At 44.3% G+C, this 26,723-nt stretch overlaps 1 protein-coding gene across 1 annotated transcript in view; it reads right to left on the bottom strand.

Annotated features, from left to right (window-relative positions):
* The window catches only part of NRDE2 (NRDE-2, necessary for RNA interference, domain containing), a 46,621-nt gene extending 43,440 nt beyond the window's left edge, over positions 1-3,181 (bottom strand). The window contains exon 1 of the mRNA XM_040227467.1: positions 3,043-3,181. Within this exon, the coding sequence (XP_040083401.1) occupies positions 3,043-3,100 (58 nt within the window). The 5' untranslated portion in view covers positions 3,101-3,181. The remainder of the gene's footprint in view (positions 1-3,042) is intronic.
* Between the last annotated feature and the right edge of the window lie 23,542 nt (positions 3,182-26,723).

The following is a 26,723-nucleotide window of genomic DNA, read 5'->3' as shown; positions in this document are numbered from 1 at the left end:
AAGATGGAGAAGCTCTGTACAGTCAGCAAAAACAAGACCAGGAGCTGACTGTGGCTCAGATCATGAACTCCTTATTACCAAATTCAGACTTAAACTGAAGAAAGTAGGGAAAACCACTAGACCATTCAGGTATGACCTAAACCAAATCCCTTACGATTATACCATGGAAGTGAGAAATAGATTCAAGGGATTAGATCTGATAGACAGAGTGCCTGAAGAACTATGGACGGAGGTTTGTGACATTCTACAGGAGGCAGGGATCAAGACCATCTCCAAGAAAAAGAAATGCAAAAAGGCAAAATCCTTGTCTGAGGAGGGCTTACAAATAGCTGTGAAAAGAAGAGAAGCGAAAAGCAAAGGAGAAAACGAAAGATAAAAGCATCTGAATGCAGAGTTCCAAAGAATAGCAAGGAGAGATAAGAAAGCCTTCCTCACTGATCAGTGCAAAGAAATGGAGGAAAACAATAGAATGCGAAAGACTAGAGATCTCTTCAAGAAAATAAGAGATAACAAGGAAATATTTCATGCAAAGATGGGCTCGATAAAGGACAGAAATGGTATGGACCTAACAGAAGCAGAAGATATTAAGAAGAGGTGGCAGGAATACACAGAACTGTACAAAAAAAAGATTTTCATGACCCAGATAATAACGATGGTGTGATCACTCACCTAGAGCCAGACATCTGAAATTCAAAGTCAAGTGGGCCTTAGGAAGCATCACCATGAACAAAGCTAGTGGAGGTGATGGAATTCCAGTAGAGCTATTTCAAATCCTAAAAGATGATGCTGTGAAAGTGCTACACTCAATATGCCAGCAAATTTGGGAAAACTCTGCAGTGGCCAAAGGACTGGAAAAAAGTCAGTTTTCATTCTAATCCCAAAGAAAGACAATGCCAAAGAATGCTCAAACTACTGCACAATTGCACTCATCTCACACGCTTGCAAAGTAATGCTCAAAATTCTCCAAGCCAGGCTTCAACAGTACCTGAACCATGAACTTCCAGATGTTCAAGCTGGATTTAGAAAAGGCAGAGGAACCAGAGATCAAATTGCCAACATTGCTGGATCATCGAAAAAGCAAGAGAGTTCCAGAAAAACATCTATTTCTGCTTTATTGACTAGACCAAAGCCTTTGACTGGGTGGATCACAACAAACTGTGGAAAATTCTTCAAGAGATGGGAATACCAGACCACCTGACTCGCCTCCTGAGAAATCTGTATGCAGGTCAAGAAGCAACAGTTAGAAATGGACACGAAACAACAGACTGGTTCCAAATAGGAAAAGGAGTGTGTCAAGGCTGTATATTGTCACCCTGCTTATTTAACTTATATGCAGAGTACATCATGCCAAATGCCAGGCAGGATAAAGCACAAGCTGGGATCAAGATTGCTGGCAGAAATATCAATAACCTCAGATATGGAGCTGACACTAACTACCCTTATGGCAGAAAGTGAAGAGGAACTAAAGAGCCTCTTGATGAAAGTGAAAGAGGAGAGTGAAAAAGTTGGCTTAAAGCTCAACATTCAGAAAACTAAGATCATGGCATCAGCCCCATCACTTCATGGCAAAGAGATGGGGAAACAGTGGAAACAGTGACAGACTTTATTTTCTTGGGTTCTAAAATCACTGCAGATGGTGACTGCAGCCATGAAATTAAAAGACGCTTGCTTCTTGGAAAAAAAGGTATGACCAACCTAGACAGCATATTAAAAAGCAGAGACATGACTTTACTAACAAAGGTCCGCCTTGTCAAAGCTATGGTTTTTCCAGTAATCATGTGTGGATATGAGAGTTGGTCCATAAAGAAAGCTGAGCACTGAAGAATTGATGCTTTTGAACTGTGGTGCTGAGGAAGACTCTTGAGAGTCCCTTGGACTGCAAGGAGATCCAACCAATCCATCCTAAAGGAAATCAGTCCTGAATATTCATTGGAAGGACTGATGCTGAAGCTGAAGTTCCAATACTTTGGCCACCTGATGTGAAGAACTGACTCACTGGAAAAGACTCTGATGCTGGGAAAAGACTGAGGGCAGGAGGAGAAGAGGGCGACAGAGGATGAGATGGCTGGATGGCATCACCAACGCAATGGACATGAGTTTGAGCAAGCTCCGGAAGTTGGTGATGGACAGGGAGGCCTGGTGTGCTGCAGTCCATGGGCCCGCAGAGTCGGTCAGACTGCGTGACTGAGTTGAACTGAACTGACAGGAAATTCTAGGGTAGAGAGAGGCTTCCCTGTTGGCTCAGAGGTCAAAGAACCCGCCCACCAATGCTAGAGGCCGAGAGATGCGGGTGTGATCCCTCGTTGGGAAGATCCCATGGAGGAGGTCTTGGCAACCCACTGCAGTATTCGTGCCTGGAGCATCCTGTGGATAGAGGAGCCTGGTGGGCTGCAGTCCGTGGGGTCACACAGAGCTGGACACGACTGAGGCGGGAGGGCAGAGAAGCAGGTTAGCACACCATGAGGATTCGGTGGAAAACGTCTGTCGGACAAAAGACCCAGTGGTCTCACTGTGTGTCACATCTGTAACAGCGCAGAGCTCCTGGGAATGTTCACGGCTTGAATAAAGTATGTAACACCACTGCCTGACCTACAGCCAGCCTTCGGTAAACAGATGCCAGTGCTTATTCCCAGCAGCTGCACCCACTACGTTTGACTGGGCTTCGGACCCTAATTTTCTAGCTCTGGTTCGGCCAACAGACAGGCACCCGGGAGGCGATTCAGAAATAAGTAAAACGGGGAAGAAAGCAAGCTGTAATGAAGGACACCCAGCCTTGCATCAGGAGTCTCCCCGTGAAAACACCTCCGTGCCTCGGGAAGGTCGTACGGAAGCCCCCCGCCCGCGCCCGCTCCCGCCTCCCCCCGCCTCTGGACGCTACAGCTGCGGCCGCCGAGAGGCCGGCCTCCCAGAAGGCCCCGCAGCGCCGCGGAGAACTCTGGGATACAAGCGGATAAACAAACCCAAGGCAAGCGCCGAGAGCCAGCCCAAGGGACTCCCCTCCAAGCCCGCCGAGCGCCTTCTGCATCCCTCCTGGGGGCTCACCTTTCCTCCTGCCGTCCGGAGCCTCGGCGACACCCGCAAAGGCGGGGAAGAGCGCCATGGTCACAGGCCGCGCCGCCTCCTCACCCCACAAAGATGGCTCCGGGAGCCCGAGGCCGACAGTAAGGCCGTTGCGGTGGCGGTGCACGCTGGGAAGTGTGGTTTTCTCTCGCTCCCTGAGCCTAGTCCTCAGCCATGGGGGCGGGGCGAGATGAAAAAGGGAGGGAACGAAAGGGGCGGGGCGGGGCGGGGCGGGGCGGGAGGGAGCTCCTCCCAGTCACCAGTGCCTGCTTGCTTCTTTGAGAACCAGGAAATACTGAGAGGGTGCCAGTTCTTCAGAGCAGAAAGTTCTAGGAATTTGGAATTCTGATTCCGCTCCTGAGTTTACACCCTGACCTGCTGAGTGAGTCAAATTAATCAGATTCCCCTAGCTTTGTTTTGATGAAATTGAAATGAAAATTTTCTCTACCCGTTGTACCTCCGCCCTCCCCACTAGTGTGCATTGTGTATCTGTATTTCGCATTAAGGAGTCCTTCCCAGTAAGAGAAGGACTTCCCAAGAGGCTCAGTAGGTAAAGAATCTGCCTGCAATGCAGGAGACCAGGGTTTGATCCCTGGGTGGCGAACATCCCCTGGCGAAGGAAATGGCAACCCACTCCAGTACTGTTCCCTGGAGAATCCCAGGGACAGAAGAGCCTGGAGGGCTAAAGTCTGTTGGGTTGCAAAGAGTCGGACATGACTGAGCGACTCGACTGCAAGCACACAGTCTCGCTCTCTCTTCCAATGACAGAAATGCCTGCTCAATCATGACCATCAACTTATTTTGTTTGTTTTTTTGTTGTTTTCTTTTTCTGATGCCAACTAGGTAATTCCTTAGAAGATAACATTCCTTTCACAATCCTGTAAGGGAGTCACTGATGACCCACCACACAGCTTGTAAGTGCAGACTTCTTTGGTGAACTCTATATACAATGCCAATATGTCATTTCCCTTAAAGATGGTGACTGGTACAGAACAGACTGGTCAGAGGAACTTGGGAGAACACTGGATCACATATTATGGAAATTCTTGGCTTAAATGCATACTTATGATTTTAATAGTGTTACTAGCTATATTACTTATATTCTGCCTAATCTATAAGATCATTTCTTGCATTACACAATGTGTGACTGAACCTCAGATAAAAGTAATGTGATTAGATGACCTGAAGTGATTGATCAAATACATAGTTCTATAAGATCAAAGATTGTAATAGTGTAATTCTAGATAGGGGAAAAAGCAACGAGAGAGGATCGTTTCCTGAACTGTAGCAGACTAGTAAGACAGGCCGTCCAGGGCTTCCCTGCTGGTCTAGTGGTTAAGAATATTCCTGTGATGCAGGGTCAGAGGTTCTATCCCTGGTCCAAAAGGATCCCACACATCTCAGAGCAACTAAGCCTGTGCGCCAAAAGTACTTGATTTAAAGCACTAGAGCCCACGAGCCAGGGCCACTGAGCCCATGTGCTGCAACTATGAAGTCTACGTGCCTAGAGCCTGTGCTCGGCAGCAAGAGAGGCCCTGCACGGAGAGACCAGAGCACCGCAATGAAGACTGACCCGTGCTTGCCACAACTGGAGGAAGCCCACGTGCAGCAGGGAAAACCCAGCACAGCTAAAAGTAAAAATCTTAAAGACAGGCAATCCAGAGGCTCTTGGTTACTGTTAAAGGAACCTAGCCCAATAACAGTACATTGAGTGGCCTATCAAGAAAATCTTTTCCTAACCTGGGAATGAGCATTCCTAGCTCATGATAAACTGGTCGTGAAATGCCTCCCAAACCTTGGTCACAATTCAAACCAAAAGGGTGGGGATTGTAAAATAAAGAATGTCACCCACCATCCAGTTCTACATCACATCTTGGAATGTGAAGTCAAGAGCGCCTTAGAAAGCATCACTACGAACAAAGCTAGTGGAGGTGATGGAATTCCAGTGGAGCTGTTTCAAATCCTGAAAGATGATGCTGTGAAAGTGCTGCACTCAATATGCCAGCAAGTTTGGAAAACTCAGCAGTGGCCACAGGACTGGAAAAGGTCAGTTTTCATTCCAATTCCAAAGAAACGCAGTGCCAAAGAATGCTCAAACTACCACACAATTGCACTCATCTCACATGCTAGTAAAGTAATGCTCAAAATTCTCCAAGCTAGGCTTCAGCAATACGTGAACCGTGAACTCCCTGATGTTCAAGCTAGTTTTAGAAAAGGCAGAGGAACCAGAGATCAAATCGCCAACATCTGCTGGATCATTGAAAAAGCAAGAGAGTTCCAGAAAAACATCTATTTCTGCTTCATTGACTATGCCAAAGCCTTTGACTGTGTGGATCACAATAAACTGTGGAAAATTCTGAAAGAGATGGGAATACCAGACCACCTAACCTGCCTCTTGAGAAATTTGTATGCAGGTCAGGAAGCAACAGTTAGAACTGGACATGGAACAACAGACTGGTTCCAAATAGGAAAAGGAGTCTGTCAAGGCTGTATATTGTCACCCTGCTTATTTAACTTATAGGCAGAGTACATCATGAGAAACGCTGGACTGTAAGAAACACAAGCTGGAATCAAGATTGCCGGGAGAAATATCAATCACCTCAGATATGCAGATGACACCACCCTTATTGCAGAAGGTGAAGAGGAACTAAAAAGCCTCTTGATCAAAGTGAAAGAGGAGAGTGAAAAAAGTTGGCTTAAAGCTCAACATTCAGAAAACGAAGATCATGGCATCTGGTCCCATCACTTCATGGGAAATAGATGGGGAAACAGTAGAAACAGTGTCAGACTTTATTTTTTTGGGCTCCAAAATCACTGCAGATGGTGACTGCAGCCATGAAATTAAAAGACGCTTACTCCTTGGAAGAAAAGTTATGACCAACCTAGATAGTATATTCAAAAGCAGAGACATTACCCTGCCGACTAAGGTCCGTCTAGTGAAGGCTGTGGTTTTTCCTGTGGTCATGTATGGATGTGAGAGTTGGACTGTGAAGAAGGCTGAGTGCCGAAAAATTGATGCCTTTGAACTGTGGTGTTGGAGAAGACTCTTGAGAGTCCGTTGGACTGCAAGGAGATCCAACCAGTCCATTCTGAAGGAGATCAACCCTGGGATTTCCTTGGAAGGAATGATGCTAGAGCTGAAGCTCCAGTACTTTGGCCACCTCATGCCAAGAGTTGACTCATTGGAAAAGACTCTGATGCTGGGAGGGATTGGGGGCAGGAGGAGAAGGGAACGACAGAGGATGAGATGGCTGGATGGCATCACTGACTCAATGGACGTGAGTCTGAGTGAACTCCGGGAGATGGTGATGGACAGGGAGGCCAGGCTTGCTGCGATTCATGGGGTCGCAAAGAGTCGGACACGACTGAGCAACTGAACTGAACTGAACTGATCCAGTTCTACAAGAATCAAGTCACAAGTCACTGAAGCCACTGAAAGGAATTTGTGAAAGGAATTCAGGGCAAGTATCAGGATGAGACTGTGCTCTGGGAGAACGGAACGGAACTGACCCTCAGGTAGTTAGAGGTTTTCAGAAGAAAATTTTATGAACCCAATTTATTGCATCTTCCTATACTTAGAAAAGCACTAAAATCGTTAACTAAGATATCTGTTCTTCCCAAATAGCAGTAACCTTCTACCAAGATGAGAATTAATTGTATGTAAGAAAGGGAAAGTGTTAGTTGCTTAGCTGTGTCCAACTCTTTGTGACCCCATGGACTGTAAAAGCTCCTGTGTCCATAGGGATTCTCCAGGCAAGAATACTGGAGTGGGTTGCCATTCCCTTCTTCAAGGGTTGTTCCCAACCCAGGAGTTGAACCTGGATCTCCTGCATTGCAGGCAGATTCTTTACCCTCTGAGCCACCAGGGAAGGCCTGATTGCACGTAACCATTCGCCAAAATCACATACATGCTGCCTCCTCCTATACCTCTTCAGAGCAGTTCTCAGAGTTATCTGGGAGACCATCTCCTGGATTACAATCAGGTTGACTCAAACAAAATTTTCCGTTTCCTTCCTAGATTGACTATTGATTATTTATTTTTGTGTGTGTGGACAGTTTCCTCTGCAAAATGTTTAGAAGGTTAAATGAGCACAGAGGTAGAGTGCTTAGACTTGTACACGGCTCACAAACGCACTTAATACAAGTTAGCTATTATGTGAGTCGTGACTGCAAATCTGACTCAAAGCTGTGTGAAATAGCCAAACTTCAAACAATGTATCATTTTGAATATGTTAGGAATATAAAAGAATTCAAGATCCTCTTAAGCTCAAAGATTTTTGCTGGTTAGAGAATATATTCACCCACTTATGAACTATTCTTGACTTAGGAAAAAAATGAATCTAATGGAGACTATTACCAGAAATATATGGTGAAAGAACAATTTAAAGAGTTCATACTATCTAGCACCCTCACCCTGGAGCTTCCCTGGAGGCTCAGATTGTAAAGCGTCTGCCTGCAATGCAGGAGACCTAGGTTTGAGCTCTGGGTCGGGACGATGGCCTGGAGAAGGAAATGGCAACGCACTCCAGTGTTGCTGCCTGGAGCGTCCCGTGGACAGAGGAGCCTGGCGGGCTGCAGTCCATGGGGTCGAAAAAAGTCGGACATGACTGAACATTTCATTTCATTTCATTTTACTATCTAGAAGCAATCAGCCAAATTTAGAGAGTGGGAAATTATGGAAAACAGCCCAGTTTCTTGAATGAATCAGCATCTTTAAGGGTACGAGAGACTGCAATAGATTAAAAGAGTTTAGGGTTGTATCAACCAAATGAGATATATGGCCCCATTATGATTCTGGTTGGGAAAATTGTAAAAGGACCTTTTTTGAGATACATGGTAAAATTAAAAAGGGATAGGGTATTAGATGGCATCAAGTAATTCTTGTTAAATTTGTTAGATATACTAACGTACTATGGCACTGAGGTTACTTTTTTAAAGTTCTTATATGTTAGAGATACCTACTGAAGTATTTGCAGGTATAAATAAGTAAATGCATGTATGGATGTGAGAGTTGGACTATAAGGAAAGCTGAGTGCCAAAGAATTGATGCGTCTGAACTGTGGTGTTGGAGAAGACTCTTGAGAGTCCCTTGGACTGCAAGGAGATCCAACCAGTCCATCCTACAGGAGACCAGTCCTGAATATTCATTGGAAGGATTGGTGCTGAAGCTGAAGCTCCAATACTTTGGCCACCTGGTGTGAAGAACTGACTCATTGGAAAAGACCCTGATGCTGGGAAAGATTGAAGGCGGGAGGAGAAGGGGACGACAGAGGATGAGATGGTTGGATGATATCACCAACCCAAGAGACATGAGTTTGAGTAAATTCCAGGAGTTGGTGATGGACAGGGAGGCCTGGCGTGCTGCAGTCCATGGGGTCGCAAAGAGTCAGACATGACTGAGTGACTGAACTAAACTGAAATATATTGGGGGTGAGGAGAATTCCAGGGAGCTCAAAGATCTTTAGTTCGAAAACGCATCAAGAACTAGAGAAGCAAATCTGCCGCTTTCAGGTTCTATCAAAATCTCCGGCTCTAAGTCACCTCAGTCAACTTGGGCAGTGCCTCTCTCCCTTAGCAGGTGCCCTCTGGCCGCCATCTTCCCCACTGTTGGGTATCCTTCCACGCCAGAAAAGCAGCATGCGCAAGGTTGAGAAGAATCAGGCCCATACCAGTGAGATGTCTGTCATCAGGAGGGGTCTGGGCAGGAGCTTCCCTGGTGGCCTGGTGTCCCAGACTCCGTGCCCCCGTGCAGGGACCCAGGTGGAAGCCCTGCTCAGGGAGCCAGACCCCACATGCCTCAACCAAGGGCGCCATGTGCCACAGTGAAGACCGAAGCACCCACGTGCCCGCAGTTCAGGCCTGCTGCAGCCAAATAAATAAAGGTGAGAAAGAATGAGAAGAAGATCTCCGGACATGTTTGATTTTTTTTCTACTGTGGATGTGTGAGAAAATTTGAGACCTAAGAGACCCCTTATAAGAACAATTTAAAAGTGTGTAAATGAGTAATTGCTTTAGACTTCTGCTTCTAAGTCGAAATCTTGATAGTTTAGGCAGAGTTTCAGAAGATGTAATAATTTAAAGTTTGCCATACTTTTAGGTAGAATTCATTAGCTTTGTAAAAATCGATACTTAAGAAGATTGAGTATTTTGGGTTAACTGAAATACCCAAAGAGAAATTAAAATGTATTAAATTTATAAATTTATGTAAAATGTATAAATGCTGAGCAGAGGTCAGCAAACTTTTTCTTAAAGGGCCAGAGAGTAAATATTTCAGCTTTTGTGGGCCAGAGGGTCTGTGCCACAACTCCTGGTTTCTGCCACTGTATTGGGAAAGCAGCCAGAGATAATAAATATATAAATGAATGGGCATGGCTGTGTTCTAATAAAACTTTATTTACAAAAATAAATGGCGAGCCCACAGACTGTCATTTGCCTACCACAAGAGGTCCTGTATTTTGTTGAGAAGTGTTTCATTAACAACCTTTATGAACTGAGAGCAAACATTATTCAAGTTTCCTAAAAATTATTGCTAAAAACATAAATTATGTAATCTGAACGTGAACATTTTAAAACGTTGTTTTACAATTAAATATTTATTCCTTTATACCCAACAACCAGTTTTCAGGAAATGAAGGGACAAAGGAACATCTTAAACACCAGTAGGGGATAGAATCAGCACAGCTCTGACGGTGGGAAACCATGGAGCAGACTGCCTGGTTCCATCAACAAATAAAGTACAAGAAAAAAACAATAACAATAAAGCAAGGAGCCAAAAGGAGATATGGAGGGACAGAGACTTGAAGGACTTCACAAGCGGTCCAGCGGTTAAGAGTCCGCCTGCCAAGGAGGGGACACTGATTTGATCCCTCGTCTGGGAAGATCCCACATGCCTCGGGTCAGCTAAACCCCTGCACCCCTGAGCCTGTGCTCTAGATCCTGGGAGCTATAACTGCTGGGCCCACTTGCCCTCAGGCCCGGGCTCCCCACAGAAGAAGCCGCCGTGATGAGAAGCCTGTGCCCTGCAACTAGAGAAAGCCCCACGCAGCAGTGAAAACCCTGCACAGCCAAAAGTAAATAATAAGTAGATAAATAAAAATGTTAAAAGAAATTTGAGGGGCACACTGACCAAAAGTAATGCTCGGATCTTATTTGGATTCTGATTCAAAACAACTGTGTAAGAAAGATGAGGACATTTATGAAACAGCTGAGAATTTGAACACTGGATATTAGACAAAATTAAGGGATTATTATTCAGACTTTATGGACATGATAAAGGTGTTGCAGTTATATATTTTTAAAGGCTCCATATCTTTTAGAAATACATGCTGAAATGTTTGCAGGTAAAGTAGTGTGAGGCCTGAAAGAAAAGTGAAAGTGAAGTCGCTTAGTCATGTCTGACTCTTTTTGACCCCATGGACTGTAGCCTACCAGGGTCCTCTGTCCATGGGAATTTCCAGACAAGAGTACTGGAGTGGGATGCCATTTCCTTCTCTAAGGCCTAGTGTGAGGCCTAGGATTGGCAAATATGAGAGGGAGTAAATGGGTGAAAGTATGGTTGAGAGAGCATTGGCCCTGAGTTGATAGTTGTTAAAGCTGGGTAATATTTCATGGGAAGTAGATGGGAAAAAGTGGAAACAGTGTCAGACTTTATTTTGGGGGGCTCCAAAATCACTGCAGATGGTGACTGCAGCCATGAAATTAAAAGATACTTACTCCCTGGAAGGAAAGTTATGACCAACCTAGATAGCATATTAAAAAGCAGAGACATTACTTTGCTGACTAAGCTCTGTCTAGTCAAGGCTATGGTTTTTCCAGTGGTCATGTATGGATGTGAGAGTTGAACAGTGAAGAAAGCTGAGTGCCAAAGAAATGATGCTTTTGAACTGTGGTGTTGGAGAAGACTCTGAGAGTCCCTTGGACTGCAAGGAGATCCACCCAATCCATCCTAAAGGAGACCAGTCCTGGGTATTCATTGGAAAGACGGATGCTAAGGCTGAAACCCCAATACTTTGGCCTCCTCTTGCGAAGAGTTGACTCATTGGAAAATACCCTGATGCTGGGAGGGATTGGGGGCAGGAGGAGAAGGAGACGACAGAGGATGAGATGGCTGGATGACATCACTGACTCAATGCACATGAGTTTGGGTGAACTCCGGAAGTTGGTGATGGACAGGGAGGCCTGGCATGCTGAGATTCACGGGGTCACAAAGAGTCGGACACAACTGAGCGACTGAACTGAACTGAATTGAAAGCTGGTAAGAAATGACTTGTTAGAAAAGACCCTGATGCTGGGAAAGACAGAAGGCGGGAGGAGAAGGGACGACAGAGGCTGAGATGGTTGGATGGCATCACTGACTCAATGGACGTGAGTCTGAGCAAGCTCTGGAAGTTGGTGATGGACAGGGAAGCTTGGTGTCCATGGGGTTGCAAAGAGTCAGACATGACTGAGAGACTGAACTGAACTGAAAGCTGGGTAATGTGAACGTAGCAGGAAGACTATTTTGCCTTTTTTGTTAGGTATATTGAAATGTTTCATAATATAAAATTTTAAAACTAGAAATTAAAAAGCTTAGTTTTAAAAAAGCATAGCAGTAAAAAGGAACAACCTACTGATAGATACAGCAACATGAATGAGTCTAAAAATCTGTGCTGGGTAAGAAAAGCCAGACCCCGAAGAGTACTTACTGGGTGATTCTGTTGATGTTAAATTCTAGAAAATGCAAATTAACATATAGTGACGAATTAGTGGTTTCCTGGCTCTGAGAGCAGAGGGAAGGATGTTCTATGTAGGGGGGAGGTGTGGAGGATCTCTTGGGTGTGATAAAAATGTTCTGTGTCTTGATTGTGGTAGTAGTGGTTTCATGGACATGTAACCATGTGTTTTTTTTTTAAGCTTAAAGCTTTTTTTAAAAAAACCTTACACTAAGGTTTTGAATTTGTTATTTCAATAAACTGAACACTAATCTTTTAAACTAGGGCTCAGTAAACTTTCTGAAAAGGGTCACATAGAAATTATTTTAGACATTCCAGAACATATGGTCTCCATGGCAACTGAAATTTGAATTTTCACATGTCATAAAATATTATTCTCCTTTCTATTTCTCCCAACATTTGCAAATGTAAAAACCATTCTTAACTAATGGGCCATGCAAATCAGTGTGGGCCAATCTGATACTCATAGTCTGCCGTGCCGTGCTAAGTCGCTTCAGTCATGCCCAACTCTGTGCGACCCCATGGACTGCAGCCTGCCAGTCTCCTCAGCCCATGGAATTCTCCAGGCCAGAATCCTGGAGTGGATCGCCGTGCCCTCCTCCAGGGGATCTTCCCAACCCAGGCATGGAACCCGCATCTCTTAAGCCTCCTGTGCTGGCAGGCAGGTTCCTGACCACTAGCGCCACATGTACAGCTCACTGGACCCTTGCAAACTTTTTACTGTTAAACAAAAATAAAAGTAAACTTTTGAATGTCTTCTCTGCACAGGAAAAACTACCCCAGAAATCTTGACCTCAATAAAGTGAACAGACTGGCCGTGAAGAATGAAAAAGACGGGCTGAAAACCATAGAAAAGAGTCTTTAAGCAATGTTGCTGGAGACACAACATGAGCAGAAAGAGTGTCAAGAGGCAGTTAGACGCCACGTAGGTAGGTGTGTGTGCGCAGTACTTGTTTTCGGAAAATAGCACCTACATAATTCACAATAAGGAAATCAAACCAGTCAATCCAAAAGCAAATCAATCCTGAATATTCACTGGAAGGACTGATGCTAAAGCTGAAGCTTCAATACTTTGGCCACCTGATGCGAAGAGCCGACTTGTTGGAAAAGCCCCTGAGGCTGGGAAAGATTGAAGGCAAGAGGAGAAGGGGCAGCAGAGGATGAAATTGTTAGATAGCATCACTGACTCAGTGGATATGAATTTGAGTGAATTCCAGGAGATAACAGAGAAGAGAGGAACCTGGTGTGCTGCACTCCGTGGGGTCTCAAAGAGGTGGGCGTCACTTTTCAGCTGAGCAACAACAACAAACCATAGAACAAAGACTAGGTAATGGGCACTTTTGTTCTGGTTCATTTGCCTTCTCTTTTCTGAACCCACAGGCTGGTCCTATTAATATAGCCTAGCGTTGCTGTTCTGGCCCCATCTGATTGGCCACGGTAAGGATGTGACCCAAATTGGCCACGTCTTCAGTTGGTCGGTGCTCAGCCCAGCTCTGACTCAAACTAGGCCAAGCAAGGTTCTTTTCTAGGAATTTTGGAGCTAGAACTGAAAAAGAGAAGCTGGTCTCTCTTTGTGTGTCTGGATTGCAAGATATTATAGTCCAGGAGCTGGTGGACAAGCAGAGAAAAGCTACCTGTGGAAAGAGAAGGATGAAAGTAGATATGAGTTGAAGAAGAGGGATACAGAGGTTTTAAAACTCTGAACCTAGTTGTTCCTGGAGCCTCGGTTCTATGCGTGGATTCTGGAAACAGCACAGTATCTCTCTCACAATGGATCGCTCATTTCAGTTAAGCAGATGCCACGTGACTTTCTATCACTTACAACCGAGAACCCTGAATGATACAGAATGAATGAGTGAATAAGTGAGTGCATGGCAGCATTCCCAGACTCAAGGTCATAACCCCAGAGCCTAGAGGTGTCCAATTAGTTTCAGTGATGATGAGACTTTTAAACTGGTATGAATATCACAGGAGGGAAACCTCACTAAAATGGAGTTTTTGAGGCCAGAAGGGTCTCTCATGCACATACCACTTAGTCTCAATTACAGGAAGAACTGTCTACTAGAGACCCCAATAGAAGAATCATCAAGGAGGGGCCAGCAATTACATGTGCCAACAGGAAAAAGACGGACGTTGTGTCTGTGACAAGAAGTCCAACCCGCCAGCACCGCAGCCAATGAGAAGCTGTCCTAACCCCGAGCTCACACTGTTGTCTAATTGTTGTTCAGTCACAGAGTCACGCCCAGCTCTTTTCGACCCCGTGGACTGCAGCATGCCAGGCTCCCCTGTCCTTCACTATCTTATCAACCCCTCCCAATGTCCTCCTTTTCCCTATAAAATAACCTTCCTCTCCTTTCTTTATTGGACTTCCATATGGCTTTGGCTATAGCTTGCTTGTCCCAAACTGCAGTTCCTCCTTTATTCCCAAATAAACCTTTTTTGCTCATTAAATAACTGACTTTTATTTTTACTTCTTTTAATTGAAGGATAATTATTTTACAGTATTGGTTTGATTTCTGCCATACATCAATATGAATTAGCCATATGTCCTTCCCTCTTGAGACTCCCTCCCACTTCCCATCTTCCACCCTTTCCCACAGAGCCCCAGTTTGAGTTCCCTAACTGACTCTTACTTTTAAGGTCAACATTGGTCTATGCCAAACATGTAAAAACCAACTCTTTCATATTGAGAAGGATGGAATCTTCACCGACTAACTCAGGCAAACTGGAGGAACAAGTCGATCAACTCTCTCAATCTTAAGGAATTTCCTGTCAGCCCCTATGCAGTAGAAGAAAGACAATGTGCCTTTGGAAAACAGAAATAAAAGACCCGAAGCCACCTCGTTCCTGTGATCGGCTTTTTTTTTAGGGGAAGAGGGGGTGAAGTGTCTTAGGTTGGACGCAGCCCCAAGCAATAGTTCTGTCAGAGCTGAACTGGCCTGTTTATGCCTTATCACGCTCAGTCACTCATGTGTGTCCAGCTCAATCCTATCTGACTCTTTGTGAGCCCGTCACAAAGCCTCCTCTGTCCGTGGGATTCTCCAGGCAAGAATACTAAGTGGTAGCCACCGCCTCCTCCAGAGGGTCTTCCAAACCCAGGGATCGAACCCGAGTCTCCTGTGTCTCCTCCATGGCAGATGGACCGTTCACCACTGAGCCACCAGGCAAGCCCACTATTGCTGACCCTCTTCCCTAATTTCTGTGCCCTGTGTGTAAAGAATCCGTCTGCCAGTGCAGGAGACACAGCAGACTCGAGTGTGATCCCTGGGTGGGGAAGATCCCCGGGAGGAGAGCATAGCAACCCGCTCCAGCATTCTTGCCTGGAGGATCCTATGGACAGAGGAGCCTGGCGGGCTGTGGTCCATGGGGTCACAGAGAGTCAGACATGACTTAGCGACTAAACCACCACCACCGCCGTCAAGGTAGAATGTGTATACAAATTATTAGAAAGTAGATGACAGCTGCCTAGTGACAGTATAAAGTAATACTGGAATTCAGAGGAAGGTATTGATGACGGGGGAGACGCGGGGTCGCAAAGAGTCAGACACGACTGAAGCAGCTGAGTGCACACACACGCACGTTAGCAATAACACTTGGTAATGATGTTAGCATTTAGAAGAGTCTTTAGGAGGACACTCAGGTTTACTCTCCTATAAGGGGGGCTCCGTGGTCTGGCTGAGGGCATTACCTAAGAGCCGTGGAGAAAAGGGATTCTAACTAGGTATTTAAAAGGTTATATGAATTTTCTTAGGTAGCTTACTCAAACTAATATTTCTCCCCAGTTCAGTTCAGTCACTCAGTCGTGTCCGGCTCTTTGCGACCCCATAAACCGCAGCACGCCAGGTCTCCCTGTCCATCACCAACTCCCAGAGTTTACCCAAACCCAGGTCCATTGAGTTGGTGATGCCATCCAACCATCTCATCCTCTGTCGTCCCCTTCTCCTCCTGCCCTCAATCTTTCCCAGCATCAGGGTCTTTTCAAATGAGTCAGCTCTTCGCATCAGATATCTCCCCAAGATGTCCTGAAAGAGTTTTCCAGTCTCTGTTATGAGTAGAGCTCTTCCAGAAAGTGGTATGTTTTATAAATTAAACTTATAATGAAAGGGATCAGTGAAACAGCACAAGTCTTTTATTCTTTTTAAATAATGTTTAATAAGCAAATAGCTAAATCCCCAATATTCAGGCTACATTTCTTTGACTAGGAAAGTGTCATTTTTAAGAATTGGAAGTTTCCATTCAAGCCTTCCTTTATCCCATCGACTTTTCTCTTGCTAGTGATTCTCCAGGCTTGCGGCGTCTTGTTTGACAAGTACGGGGCAAGTGTGGCTGGGTTTCTGTTCCCCTCTTAGTCCCTTCTGCCCTTCTCTTTTCACTGCCTCGGCTCATTTCCAAAAGAACAAAAATGTGCATTTTTTTCCACCAGTAGTTTCCAGTTGCAAATGAAAGTATCTAAATTAAATCGCATCCACCTTTTTAGGAGTGCGGAGAGGAACTACCCCGCCAAGCATTTGAAGCACGCTATCTATGCTTGATACAAGAAAAAGGTTTTACAGGAAATTACAAAGAATGTGGGGAATAATTGCCCATGTTTTTATTACCCAATGACAAATACTATTTTGGAGTATTTCTACAGAGGCCCTTTCTTTCTTTTCTGTTTTTCTGGGGTCTGAGTTTATAAGTATATTTTGTATCATAGTTGTGATTACCTTTCCTCCTAATGTTCTACATAGGCATGTCTGTTTACTACAAACCTCATAAATATCCATTAGATACATAATATTTCATCCAATGAACTATTCTACTTAACCACTTCCTACTCCTAGATATTTAGCAAACCTCACTTCTTGGGTCTTCTCATCAATGTTACCCACGAGTTTTCCAGGACCCGGATGCACAGGTATGACTGTCAGCCACAAGATCTTAAGTGGTAGCTCATCTACCAGTTTCCGCTTTTCCCCTTTCTATTTGCCTTGAAGTGATGGGACCAGATGCCATGATCTTAGTTTCTTGAATGTTAAGTTTCAAGCCAACCTTATCCCTCCTCTCTTTCACCCTCATCAAGAGGCTCTTTAGTTCCTCTTCACTTTCTGCCATTAGAGTGGTATTCATCTGCATATCTGAAGTTGTTGATATTTCTTCTGGAAATCTTGATTCCAGATTGTGATTCATCCAGCCTGGCATTGCGCATGATGTAGTGACAGGTTTTATTTTCTTGGGTTCCAGCATCACTGCGGATGGTGACTGCAGGCATAAAATTAAAAGACGCTTGCTCCTTGGAAGGAAAGCTATGACAAATCTAGACAGTGTATTAAAGAGCAGAGACATCACTTTGCCAACAGGAGTCCACAGAGTCAAAGCTATGGTTTTGCCAACAGTTGTGTATAGATGTGAGGTTTGGACTATAAACAAAGCTGAGCACTGAAAATTTGGTGCTGTTGAACTGTGGTGCTGGAAAAGACTCTCGAGAGTCCCTTGGACTGCAAGGAGATCAAACCAATCAATCCTAAAGGAAATAAACCTGAATATTCATTGGAAGGACTGAGGCTGAAGCTGAAGCTCCAATACTTTGGCCACCTGATGCAAAGATCCAACTCACTGGAAAAAACCCTGATGTTGGGAAAGATTGAAGACAAAAGAAGAGGGCAGCAGAGGATAAGATGGTTGGATGGCGTCACCGACCCAATGGACATGAGTTTGAGCAAACTCTGGGAGACAGTGAAGGACACGGAAGCCTGGCACGCTGCATCCATAGGGTCGAAAAAAGTCAGATACAACTTAGCAACTGAACAACAGCACCATCTACCAGTAGCCAAGAAAGATGTTTGTAATGAGGAACTGCCAAAGGGCTTGAAACCCGGCCTTCCCTAACCTTCCCTGAATTCCAAAGGTTTTCAAACAGCTGCTAATAAAGGGAGGAGGAGCCAAGAAACCCCAGAGAAGGCAATGGCGACCCACTCCAGGACTCTTGCCTGGAAAATCCCATGGACGGAGGAGCCTGGTGGGCTGCAGTTCATGGGGCCGCTGAGTCGGACACGACTGAGCAACTTCACTTTCACTCTTCACGTTCATGCACTGGAGAAGGAAATGACAACCCACCCCAGCGTTCTTGCCTGGAGAATCCCAGGGACAGGGGAGCCTGGTGGGCTGCCTTCTATGGGGTCTCGAAGAGTTGGACACGACTGAAGTGACTCAGCAGCAGCAGCAGCAGCAGCAGCAGCAGCCAAGAAACTACCTGAACAAGATTAAAGGGACCAGAGGAGCTCATCAGATTAAGAGAGAAAAAAGAAAGTGAAAGTCGCTCAGTCATTGTGTCTGTTTGCGACCCCTTGGACTGTGTAGTCCATGGGACTCTCCAGGCCAGAATACTGGAGTGGGTAGCCATTTGCTTCTCCAGGGGATCTTCCTGACCCAGGCATTGAACCCAGGTCTCCCGCATCGCAGGCGGATTCTTTATTGCAGGCTGAGCCACGAGGAAAGCCCTGAGACGAGATGAAGGGATTACAGACCTGTTCGCGCCCTAATCTTATCAGCAACTCAACCCTGGAACCATTGTTCCAAAACTTCTCATCAGATCCTCATGGGTTGGGGTGTGTGTGTGTGTGAGTCACTCAGTCCTGTGGACTCTTTGTGACCCCATGGTCTGTCCATGGAATTCTCTAGGCAAGCATACTGGAGTGAGCTGCCATTTCCTCTCCCAACCCAGAAATAAAACCCGAGTCTTCGGCATCGCAGGCGGATTCTTCACCATCTGAACCACCAGGGAAGCATAGGTTTTGGAGGCAGGAGCCCGCGTGTCCCCCTTTGCCTGGTTAAGTAATCAGGCTGTCCTTTCCTCCCTCACCCAAAACTGTCTCCAAGATTCAATTCACCATCAGTGTACAGGGAAGCTGAGCTCTGGGTCACGTGCTGGAACACGAGGAGTGAGGGGGCCAAGACGGAAGCCAAGGGGGACGAGAGGGCTCTTTCTAAAAAGACAGAGAACTTCAAACAATGCAGGCGAAACTCCACAGAGCATTCCCTCAGTGGTGACGACGTGCCATGCCAACAGTATCCACAGACATCTCAAGGAGCAAAGGGCAGAGATAATCTATAAATAAACAAGGAGTACTAGCAGTGCTGGGAGGTGGAGAGTAACTCTGCCTGGGAGGGCTGCTCACCTAGGTCTTGCCAAATAAGGAGTTCACTGGCTAGACAAAGGAGAAAACACATGTAGGCGGAGGAAACAGCATGTGCAGAGTCCAGGCTCTATAACCTGGTCTCAGAACCGAGGTGGTCTTCCCTGGTGGTCTCGTGGTTGAGAATCCACCTTCCAGCTAGGGGACACGGTGCAATCCCTGATCGGGCAACTGAGATCCCGTTACCGAGGAGCAACTACGCCTGAGAGCTGCAACTAGAGAAAGGAAAAAAAAAAAGGTATGTTCCAGGACCCTCAACCAGGGCATGCAGCTGCAGTAAAGTGAGGCTGGGGACCAGTTCTAAAGAGCCCTGATGCTGTGTGTTGTACAATAAATAACTTGCCCGATCCTTGTTTCTGATCCTATCTCAGTGGCAAACACGAAACCCTTGGAATTTCCTGAGTGATTCTTAGTTACTCATGGTGGCCCCGGGCCACACCTGTTGTTACTTAGTCGCTAAGTCTGTCTGACTCTCTGTGACCCCATGGACTGTAGTGTCCGGCTTTCCTGTCCATCACCATCTCCTGGAGCCTGCTCAAACTCACATCCACCGAGTCAGTGATGCCATCCAGCCATCTCAGCCTCTGTCGTCCCCTTCTCCTCCCGCCTTCAATCTTTCCCAGCATCAGGGTCTTTTCCAATGAGTCAGCTCTTCACATCAGGTGGCCAAAGTATTGGAGCTTCAGCCTCACCATCAGTCCTTCCAATGAATATTCATGGTTGATTACAGAATGTAATGAGTTTAATAATATCTGTTGGAATAGGGTCACTTAAAGTAGGCTTATTAAGCAAAGATGCTCTAATTCAAGTCATAGTTTTACAAAAAAATTTACAAATAGATGTTTGTGTTACAAATAATTTATGAGAATTTGGAGTTCATATTGAAATGATATTTCCATACCAAAAAAAAAACCACAACCAACTGAAAGAAATGAAAAAGTTACCAAAAAATGGAAAACAAAAAATAGCTCCTTGTTTTTTATTAAAAATAAAAAATAAAAAGCAAGAATATCTTTTAACTGCATGCTAAGTACTGTGCTCTATGCTGATGATAAACTTCCGTCCCAAGTGAAGGAAATATCATTCAAGATACCTTCAAGGCTCTCACAATTCAGAGGGGACACAAAGCTTAACAGAGAGATAGTGCTCGTGAGATGCCCTGGTGGGACAGTGAAAGAGACTTCTTCAGCATAACTGCAGCAGAGATGAAATTAAAGGCCCCTTCTTCATCCCATTCAGACTGTTGTTTCTAACCTTGTAATAGGACCTGAGAATGCCATTTAAATGAAATTACTCAAGTAAACATGCCCATTTAAAATGGTCCACAATAATCACAAAAGTCCACAAAAGTCTACAGTAACCCATTGTAAATTAAATGGCATAACGCCGGTTTAAAACTACATAGACAGAAGAGAATGGAGTACAGAAACAGTATGTGATCTAAGCATGGTCTTCCAAATCACTGAAGGGAGTATTGGTTATTCAATAAATGATCGGAAATAAACTCTAATTTGGAGGAAAAATTATGTTGTATCCATAGTTTTTCTTATGACAAATTCTAGTTGGATCAAAGATTAAGTATTTTTAAAGCACGTGAAACACTATAAGAAAACAGTATTTTAAAAATCTTGAGTCAAATGAAATCTTTCTAAACATGACACCAAAGTTAGAAATTCTAAAAGGAAAATGCTCATAGATTTTTGGTTAGGTTAAATTTTTAAACTTCTGGATTATAGAAAACTGTCAAAAACAAAGGTAAAAATTAAAACAACAATAAAACAGAAAGCAACCTACATTAAGGGAATTCTTCTGCAGTCCAGTGGTTTGGACTCCAGGCTTCTACTGCAGGGGGCTGGGATGTGATCCCTCTTTGGGGAACTAACATCCCACAAGCCTCGTGGTGTAGCCAACAAGACAAAACAAAGCCTAGGTCATCTGGACTAATATCCTTAAGACATATGGAGAGCTCTTATAAATGAATAAGAAAAATGTGACTTCCCTGATAAATGGGAAAATGAAAATGCAATTCACAAAAAGAAGCTTTGCGAATAATCATGTGGGAAGATAGTGTTCTTATTAATAGTCAAAGAAATGCAAATTTCATCTCAATAAACGGTGGTGAAGATATTAAGCCTGAAAATATCGTTTGTGCAGAAAGCAGACATTATTATGTGCTGATGGTGGTAAGATACCTTGGTAGAAACCATCTAGATGGGAATTTGGTAATACGTGTAAAAGAGTAAAAGGAAAAAAGAAAATAGAGGCAGGTTGATGAGAAGAGGAGGTGCTGAAGGGAATATTTTTGAACTAGCCCTTTTCAAGAAATGTATCATAATTTATCTAATATATGCTTCAGGCCAAGGTTGCAGCAGGCTGGCTTTCTCTAGAGGCCTCCGGGCCCGCAGACGGCCACCTTCTCCCTGTCCTCACGTGGCTTTGCTCTGACGTCGTCTCCTCTTCCTACAAGGACACCAGTCGTTAGATTAAGGCTCCACCCTTATTTAGCCTGAATTGCTCTTAAAGCCCTGTTTCCAAATACAGTCATAACAAGGGTTAAGACTTCAACATATGGATTTGAAAAGCGTGAAAGTGTTGCCTCTGACTTTTTGTGACCCCATGGTCTGTCCAGGCAAGAATCCTGGAGGGGGTTGCCATGCCCTTCTCCAGGGGATCTTCTCCACCCAGGGATTGAACTCGGGTCTCCTGCATTGCAGGCAGATTCTTTACCATCTGAGCCAAACAGTGAAAAAGCGGAAAGAGCCTAATGGTACAGAAAGTAAAATATTACACAGCCGCACAAGTCATGAAGTCAGTTTATATTTATTAACATGGAAGGCTGCCATGATATATGACATGGTTGGTTTTTGGTTTGTTTGTTTTTTTTTGCCACATCCTGCAGCTTGTAGGATCTTAGTTCCCCAACCAGGGATTGAACTGAAGCCCTCGGCAGTGAAACCTGGAAATCTTAACCACAGGACCACCAGGGAATTCCCTATAACTTGTTCCTTAACAAGTTTTAAAACAATAGGCATAGCATGATCACACTTTTGCAAAAATATCAGTGTGTATTTGAAAAATAAAGCTTATGCACTCCAAGGTAAATAAAGTGACATCTGGAGAGCGGAGTTTTGAAAAAATACATATTCAATTTTATATTTTTATGAATAATATAATGAATATCTTAACCTTTATGATAAAGGAGAAAAAAAGTTCTTTTTGAAAGAACAGATCAGTCCTAAATTTATTTCTCCCAGGATTACTTAAAGAAATGGCAAATTCTGATTGCTAATTTTGTGCATCAGTTCAGTTCAGCTCAGCCGCTCAGTCGTGTCTGACTCTTTGCGACCCCATGAATCGCAGCACGCCAGGCCTCCCTGTCCATCACCATCTCCCGGAGTTCACTCAGACTCGCGTCCATCGAGTCCGTGATGCCATCCAGCCATCTCATCCTCAGTCGTCCCCTTCTCCTCCTGCCCCCAATCCCTCCCAACATCACAGTCTTTTCCAATGAGTCAACTCTTCGCATGAGGTGGCCAAAGTACTGGAGCTTCAGCTTCAGCATCAGTCCTTCCAAAGAAATCCCAGGGCTGATCTCCTTCAGAATGGACTGGTTGGATCTCCTTGCAGTCCAAGGGACTCTCAAGAGTCTTCTCCAACACCACAATTCAAAGGCATCAATTCTTCGGCGCTCAGCCTTCTTCACAGTCCAACTCTCACATCCATACATGACCACAGGAAAAACCATAGCCTTGACTAGACGGACCTTAGTCGGCAAAGTAATGTCTCTGCTTTTGAATATGCTACCTAGGTTGGTCATAACTTTTCTTTCAAGGAGTAAGCGTCTTTTAATTTCATGGCTGCAGTCACCATCTGCAGTGATTTTGGAGCCCAAAAACATAAAGTCTGACACTGTGTCCACTGTTTCCCCATCTATTTGCCATGAAGTGATGGGACCAGATGCCATGATCTTCGTTTTCTGAATGTTGAGCTTTAAGCATTTTCGCTCTCCTCTTTCACTTTCAGTCAAGAGGCTTTTTAGTTCCTCTTCACTTTCTGCCATAAGGGTGGTATCATCTGCATATCTGAGGTGATTGATATTTCTCCCGGCAGTCTTGATTCCAGCTTGTGTTTCTGGCAGTCCAGCGTTTCACATGATGTACTCTGCATAGAAGTTAAATAAGCAGGGTGACAATATACAGCCTTGACGTACTCCTTTTCCTATTTGGAACCAGTCAATAGTTCCATGTCCAGTTCTAACTGTTGCTTCCTGATCTGCATACAGATTTCTCAAGAGGCAGGTCAGGTGGTCTGGTATTCCCATCTCTTTCACAATTCCCCACCGTTTATTGTGATCCACAGTCAAAGGCTTTGGCATAGTCCATGAAGCAGAAATAGATGTTCTTCTGGAACTCTCTTGCTTTTTCCATGATCCAGCGGATGTTGGCAATTTGATCTCTGGTTCCTCTGCCTTTTTCTAAAACCAGCTTGAACATCAGGGAGTTCACAGTTCACGTATTGCTGAAGCCTAGCTTGGAGAATTTTGAGCATTACTTTACTAGTATGTGAGATGAGTGCAATTGTGTGGTAGTTTGAGCATTCTTTGGCACTGCGTTTCTTTGGAATTGGAATGAAAACTGACCTTTTCCAGTCCTGTGGCCACTGCTGAGTTTTCCAAATTTGCTGGCATATTGAGTGCAGCACTTTCACAGCATCATCTTTCAGGATTTGAAACAGCTCAACTGGAATTCCATCACCTCCACTAGCTTTGTTCGTAGTAATGCTTTCTAAGGCCCACTTGACTTCACATTCCAAGATGTCTGGCTCTAGATTAGTGATCACATCATCATGATTATCTGGGTCATGAAGATCTTTTTTGTATAGTTTTTCTGTTTATTCTTCCCACCTCTTCTTAATATCTTCAGCTTCTGTTAGATCCATACCATTTCTGTCCTTTATCGAGCCCATCTTTGCATGAAATATTCCCTGGGTATCTCTAATTTTCTTGAAGAGATCTCTAGTCTTTCCCATTCTGTTGTTTTCCTCTATTTCTTTGCATTGATCGCTGAAGAAGGCTTTCTTATCTCTTCTTGCTATTCTTTGGAACTCTGCATTCAGATGTTTATATCTTTCCTTTTCTCCTTTGCTTTTTGCCTCTCTCCTTTTCGCAGCTATTTGTAAGGCCTCCCCAGACAGCCATTTTGCTTTTTTGCATTTCTTTTCCATGGGGATGGTCTTGATCCCTGTCTCCTGTACAATGTCACGAACATCATTCTATAGTTCATCAGGCACTCTATCTATCAGATCTAAGCCCTTAAATCTAGGCCCAAGACGGGCGGGTCATGGTGGAGAGGTCTAACAGAACATGGTCCACTGGAGAAGGGAATGGCAAGCCACTTCAGTATTCTTGCCTTGAGAACCCCATGAACAGTATGAAAAGGCAAAATGATAGGATACCAAAAGAGGAATTCCCCAAGTCATTAGGTGCCCAATATGCTACTGGAGATCAGTGGAGAAGTAACTCCAGAAAGAATGAAGGGATGGAGCCAAAGCGAAAACAATACCCAGTTGTGGATGTGACTGGTGATAGAACCAAGATCCGATGCTGTAAAGGGCAATATTGCATAGGAACCTGGAATGTCAGGTCCATGAATCAAGGCAAATTGGAAGTGGTCAAACAGGAGATGGCAAGACTGAATGTTGACATTCTAGGAATCAGCGAACTAAAATGGACTGGAATGGGTGAATTTAACTCAGATGACCATTATATCTACTATTGCGGACAGGAATTCCTCAGAAGAAATGGAGTAGCCATCATGGTCAACAAAAGAGTCCGAAATGCAGTATTTGGATGCAATCTCAAAAATGACAGAATGATCTCTGTTCATCTCCAAGGCAAACCATTCAATATCACAGTTATCCAAGTCTATGCCCCAACCAGTAATGCTGAAGAAGCTGAAGTTGAACGGTTTTATGAAGACCTACAAGACCTTTTAGAACTAACACCCAAAAAAGATGTCCTTTTCATTATAGGGGACTGGAATGCAAAAGTAGGAAGTCAAGAAACACCTGGAGTAACAGACAAATTTGGCGTTGGAATGCGGAATGAAGCAGGGCAAAGACTAATAGAGTTTTGCCAAGAAAACGCACTGATCATAGCAAACACCCTATTCCAACAACACAAGAGAAGACTCTACACATGGACATCACCAGATGGTCAACACCGAAATCAGATTGATTATATTCTTTGCAGCCAAAGATGGAGAAGCTCTATACAGTCAGCAAAAACAAGACCAGGAGCTGACTGTGGCTCAGATCATGAACTCCTTATTACCAAATTCAGACTCAAATTGAAGAAAGTAGGGAAAACCGCTAGACCATTTTGTGCATAAATAATTGCAAATTGTGAGCCGAAGTGATTCTACAGGGTGCGCGCACACAGAGGTCACTCATGTGAGGCAGATTACAACCTTGAGTGGAAGTGATTCATTTGCAGAAAAATTACGAACATAAGAAAAAGTTCATTAGGGCTTGCCCGGTGGTCCAGTGGTGGGGAGTCTGCCTGTCAATGCAGGGGACTCAGGGTTGATCCCTGATCCGGGCAGATCCCACATGCCTCGGAAAAACTGAGCCCATGGGCTGCAACCACTGAGCCCACAGGCTGCAGTTCCTGAAGCCTGCATGCCCAGAGTCTGCTCCTCAACTAGAGAAGCCGCACAGCAAGGCTCGCCAGGAGCCCCGTTCGCTGCAACTAGAGAAAGCCTTTGTGCAGCCATGAAGACCTAGTGCAGCAAAAAATAAATAAATCTTTAAAAAGTTAATCAACCAATGGAACTTAGAGGTGGGTTTAGTTGACACTAGAAATCATTTGGTTAATTTGATTACTGTAGCCTGTCAAACTAAGTTAAACCAAAAAGCCCTGTTAGAATAGACAAATGTGCTGACAAACTTCAAAGACAGTAGATTCCTTTTTTAGTAACGTGGATTCCTGTGCACAATGCCAACACCAACTAAATGGACTTTCACAAATAAACTCACTCTCAAAACCAGGACAAAGAACCAACATAACAGCATGTTAGTTTAATCCCTTTTGGTTTATCCACTAATTCAGTCCCCAGAGTGACAGTTCTTTCCTTTTAGTGAAAAAACCATCCCAATTTGCTGCTAATTTTGAGGTAGTTTTTGTCCTTAAAGAACCAAAATTCAAGGAAGGTCCCTCAAATTCGAAGTCCTCAGCCAGGAAACGCCACCTCGTGTGACGGCCCTTCAGACTAAGCAGTCCTCTAGTGCGTCTGTCTTCTGCAGGGTTGGTGGTCATGTTGTAGCCAGAACCTTCACAATACAGCTTGATCTGCCTAAACAGAAGAAGCAGGCCTTTCTCTGTTAGGTTTAAAGGTGGCATCAAGGATGGAAATTTATGTCCTGATTTTTCACCATCCTCAAATAGTTAACCGATTTATTGGAATAAGTGAAAGCATAATGCGTTTCAGCCTCTCTTGGGATGATCAAGTAGCTGACTGCAACCCTTCACAACCCTTCAGCATATGGGCTGCACAATCTGTGGGGAATTCTGCAGAATGTGCTGACAGTGTTTTCCACTGTGACATTCAAGTTAATTATCACTATTGAATCTTTAATACTTAAAAAAATATATGTTGCTTAATTTGTTCATGAATCAGTGGTTTAATAAATGCCAGCATATATACTGAATTATGTTAATGTTTAATATCTTTTGAGCAGTCGAAAGTGCATTAAAAATTAAAATAAAATTAATTCCCAC

This window comes from Oryx dammah, unplaced genomic scaffold (genome assembly GCF_014754425.2).
Source record: "Oryx dammah isolate SB20612 unplaced genomic scaffold, SCBI_Odam_1.1 HiC_scaffold_26, whole genome shotgun sequence".
NCBI lineage: Eukaryota > Metazoa > Chordata > Mammalia > Artiodactyla > Bovidae > Oryx > Oryx dammah.
This window is presented reverse-complemented; position numbering and strand designations above follow the sequence as displayed.